Raw genomic sequence first — 4,550 nt, forward strand, 5'->3', positions numbered from 1 at the left:
TCCACCCTCAAAACTTCTAACCCTTGGATATTATGTTCAATATGCTAAAATAACATCAGATAAAATTACAAAAGTACTCTTTTTTTACAGTGTATATGAGGCAATACTATTTTAATCAACGAAGTTCGGACACGTCTCTTAAAAAATGTGTTCGTATCGGACACGACATTCGTACGACACTTGTAGAACACGTAGTGCTAGAATGTCTAATTCAAAAAATATTTGTTGGATTTCTAACAATTCCAACACAATTTTAATAATGTGAAATACATTAATTTTATTATGATTGTAAAGACAAGTAACAAATTATTTTGAACCAGTTATGAGAAACATCTATCTGCTACAAAAAAATTGAAACATACTTGTGCACATAAATCTCTTTATTGTTAATTTATATAATTCATAATTATATAAAACATAAATTCGTGTCTCGTGCTCTACATTTTAAAGATTATAGGTATTTCTGTATCCGTGTTGGTTCTATATAGAGTATATAAGGTATGATAGAATTTGTCTTTTAAATTTGTAACATGGTTACCCTTATAAGTCACCATATTCTATTGGCCGAGGCCGCAAGTTGCAGCCCAAGAATTCAAGTTCCCAACATTCAAGAACGTTTTTTAAGCCTTAAAATTTGGATTTCTAGTTTCACTCGTGTGCATGTTGACTTTGACTGCACCAAAATAGTACAGTACATGCTTGCAATAATGTCTTGGGGATAAACTCCTCAAATCTCACTTCCATTCATCACTATTTCTTTGACATCTGAATGCTGCTGCTCCAGTTCCTCAACAGATAATTAAGGACTCAGAATCACATGTTTTTGTTCAGTTACAGCTATAATAGGTAGCAGCCATTGTGAGCAGTAGCACCAACAATGGAGGTTGTGAGTCCAAAAGATTATTCTGTTTCTTCAAGTCCTTTCTCTTCACCTAACATTGGAGCCTTGCTCAAGATCAAGGTCATCACGTGGTAAGATATGTACACATATCATGGTGTTGACACGAGTAATGAACTCTTCCATCTTGTATCAGAATCAAGCTTTGATACCACTGTTCTAAAAATCAGAACTTATTCTCTTTTCCTCTATTTTCTTTAATCTTATTATTGCTTCCTCAAATGCTGATTTTATATATACACCAAAGGGAGAATTAGTTCTGATTTTCCCAACAGATGGATCATTCCATTTCCACGTGTTGTTATATGCCTGCAGTTTGTCTCATGCACTTCGATTTTTTGTCACAGGAGCCAACAGACTGGTTTACCTGTTTCTGTCCGTGTTCGAGTTAAAGACAAGATGTTCAACCTGCATAAAGTGAGTTTGACAGAATTGGAATCCAACAATGTTTCACATAGCAAACTGCCTTAATTATATTATTTGAATGTTATGTTTTTTTTTTATCAACAGGAAATAATATATACATAAGAAAGAAAGGGATCCAACCCATATACAAAAGAGACTAAGACTTTGAATGTTGTGTTTATTGCAGTTTCCTTTGACTTCGAAGAGTGGATACTTCAAGAAGCAGTTGAGCGATACATCTGAGGTTGAGCTTCCGGAAACATTTCCTGGAGGACCAGAAACCTTTGAGATGATAGCAATGTTCATCTATGGATCCTCCACCATGATTGACCCTTTTAATGTTGTGGCACTCAGGTGTGCAGCAGAGTTTCTTGAAATGACCGAAGATCATTGTTCGGGCAACCTTTGTGAAAGGTTTGATCTTTATCTGAATCAGGTGGTGTTGCAAAGTTGGGATGACACCCTTATTGCACTTCAGAGGTGCCAGATGCTGCTTCCTTGTTCTGAATATCTGTTAATAGTGAGTCGCTGCATTGAATCTCTTGCCTTCATGGCATGCATGGAGGTGCTTGATCCAGAGAGAAGAAGAGACACCCCAGTTGTGACAGTGGAGGAGTTGGCTTCTCAAGCTTGGAGCTGTGAAATAATGAAGGATGTTTTGAGCCAGGACCTGTGGATGAGGGATCTGATTGCTCTACCCTTTGACTTTTTCAAAAGGGTTATAGGATCTTTAAGGAAACAAGGAATGAAGGAGAAGTATGTGAGTCCAATCATTGTCTTCTATGCAAATAAATGGGTGTTCTCTAAGAAAACTCGCCAATTTTGGGAGAGTTCCTGTGATGAGATTGGAGAAGGTGACATGAATAGCAAAGCTTCAGTGATTCTACAAGGTGTTGTTGATCTTCTTCCAGTGGGGGATAAGGCCAGAAAAGTTATTCCAGTGGGGTTTTATTTTGCCTTGCTTTCTAGATCTCTTGAGTTGGGGTTGAGGACTGAAAGCAAGGCAAAGTTAGAAGAACAGATTACATCACTTCTGCACTTCTCCCAAGTGGAGGATTTTCTTCTTCCAGAAAGTGGAGCAGAGTTGAAGTCCTCTAGCATGGAGTTGGAGACTATGGAAAGCATAATTTCAGCATATGTAGCATCTAACTCACATGTAAACCATGCCCCAGAAGCTAGCAGTTTCAGGGTTGCAGAACTGTGGGATGCATATCTATTCAATGTAGCAGCAGATTCAGATATGGAACCGAAGAGATTCATGGAACTCATTGAAAGAGTACCACCATCTTATAGACAGAACCATCACCCACTTTACAAAACAACCAACAGCTTTCTCAAGGTAAGCAAGCTTTCAGCATTCCTCAAAAGTTTCTTAAAAAAGGTCACATCTGAGTTCAACTACATTGCCTAGTTCATTACACATGCCAATATCACTATCTGTTTAGGAAGAATATTATAATGAATGTTAAGGACTCTACCAGGTGGTCTAACTGAATGATTAACTAGAATGATACAATAATCATGATCCTCGCAAAAGGAGAAATAATGAGTAAATACTATTTGCAGGCTTTGCAAAGTTAATCATAGTACATTACCCATCTATTGGAAATCCCACGTCGACTAGAGATTAAGACATTTAGATAGTAAATAAGTGGGTGCAAACCTCACTTTATAAGTTAGTTTTATGAGATTGAGTTAGACTTAAAATCCACTTCTTATGAAGTGAGGTTTGCACCTACATATATACTATTTGAGTGAGATCTCCAACACCATCTTATACCAAAAACAAAAGGAAATCATTAACAAAGAAAAAACAATTTCAGCTTTAACATGTTTAGTTTTTTCACTGTATAGACACATCCGGGTATATCTGAAGACGATAAGGTAGCAGTGTGCAAGTATCTGGACTGTCAAAGATTATCACAAGAGGCATGCATTGAAGCTGTCCAAAACGAATTGATGCCTCTACGTCTAATTGTCCAAGCACTTTTTCTTCAACAACTGAACACACACAAAGCCTTCAAAGAATGCTCAGATTCATTTAGATATGCACATTGTGGAGACATATCAGGAAGCCTATCAAGCTCTAGGTGTCCATATTCTGCAAGTCAGAATCTAGGAGAGAGTCCATACACTGATAAACCTGAGCTGAGCAGCAGGCCCTTAAGCTTCCTTCTGCAGAAGGACAATGTGATGCAGAATTTCAAGTTCTCAACCACTGAATATGAGTCCACAAGCTTCAGGATTCAAAATCTAGAACAAGAAGTCATGTCCTTGAAAAGAAGCCTTCAATTGCACAACATTGTGACAAAAGCAGAACCAAATTTGGTCAAAAGCCAGAAGATGAAGCCTTGTGGCTTAGAAACTCGATCACTGAGCAAAAGGAGGAACCCAATTGGACAAGCTACTAGTTGCATCAGTTCTGTAAATTTTGCTTCACAAAGAAGGTATGCCAGCAGGCTACTCAAGGTCTTTCACCGCATAACTTTGTTTGGAAGTTGGAAACTGAAGAGAAAACCGGGAACTCCTAGTCAACTGTCCAAGTAAATGTAGCATGTGAACTTAACTGTTGATGTGTTTGAATGTGGATAAGAAAAATCAATGCAAAGTTGCAGACTCAATTCTCTTTTTCCTTTTATCATATTTCATTGACAAAAACAAGTAACAAGGAAAAGAGGGAGTGAGAGAAGACAGAAAAGGAACTAACAAAGAAAGTACTAATTGCAATTCAATAGGCTACTATGCTTCCTTAACATTCATAACATATAACATATAGAATGAAATGGACTTTAAATCTAACTCAATCTCATAAAACTGACTTAAAAAGTGAGGTTTTCAGTCACTTTATATACTATAAAATGCTCTACTTTTTATTCCAATATGTTTATGAAAATCATACAAAGGTATTGAATTCTGGAGAGTTGACAAAATGATTGGGGTTCAGAACGCTTCAGCTAGTCATATGAGTATAGAACACTCTTTGTTTAACTTGACATGATAGGATCAGGAAGAAACTCAACCATTACATCTATAAATAAATAAAAATATTGACATAACTAAGCCATGTGAGATTCCACAATACCTGCAGTTTCGTTGCATGATTTGCATATTGGACAATGACATAGTGATGGTGGTTGACACTGACAGGCATGTAGACATCAACCCACTATTCAAATCAGTTTTGTCTGTCATTTTGTCAAGCACGTTTGCTTCATAATTCATTACTGCCTGTCAACTTAGTTACAGT

The 4,550-nt window shown here is 37.0% G+C and overlaps 1 protein-coding gene across 1 annotated transcript; it reads left to right on the forward strand.

The window, feature by feature from the left end:
• Positions 1-574: 574 nt before the first annotated feature.
• LOC137826902 (Phototropic-responsive NPH3 family protein) lies at positions 575-3,924 on the forward strand. The gene is made up of 4 exons (XM_068633058.1): positions 575-972; positions 1,246-1,315; positions 1,491-2,642; positions 3,158-3,924. The coding sequence occupies exons 1-4, from the start codon at positions 878-880 to the stop codon at positions 3,848-3,850; spliced, it is 2,010 nt and encodes a 669-aa protein (XP_068489159.1). The 5' UTR covers positions 575-877; the 3' UTR covers positions 3,851-3,924.
• The last annotated feature ends 626 nt before the right edge of the window (positions 3,925-4,550 follow it).

The sequence above is a fragment of the Phaseolus vulgaris genome, chromosome 8, assembly GCF_051622355.1.
Source record: "Phaseolus vulgaris cultivar YP4 chromosome 8, ASM5162235v1, whole genome shotgun sequence".
In the NCBI taxonomy this organism is placed as follows: Eukaryota; Viridiplantae; Streptophyta; class Magnoliopsida; order Fabales; family Fabaceae; genus Phaseolus; species Phaseolus vulgaris.

Excerpts from the sequence above, each read along its gene's own strand:
- LOC137826902 (XM_068633058.1), top strand. The coding sequence starts at position 878 with ATGGAGGTTGTGAGTCCAAAAGATTATTCTGTTTCTTCAAGTCCTTTC. Across the intron at positions 973-1,245 it reads AAGATCAAGGTCATCACGTG|GAGCCAACAGACTGGTTTAC; the intron begins GTAAGATATGTA and ends TTTTTGTCACAG. Across the intron at positions 1,316-1,490 it reads AGATGTTCAACCTGCATAAA|TTTCCTTTGACTTCGAAGAG; the intron begins GTGAGTTTGACA and ends TGTTTATTGCAG.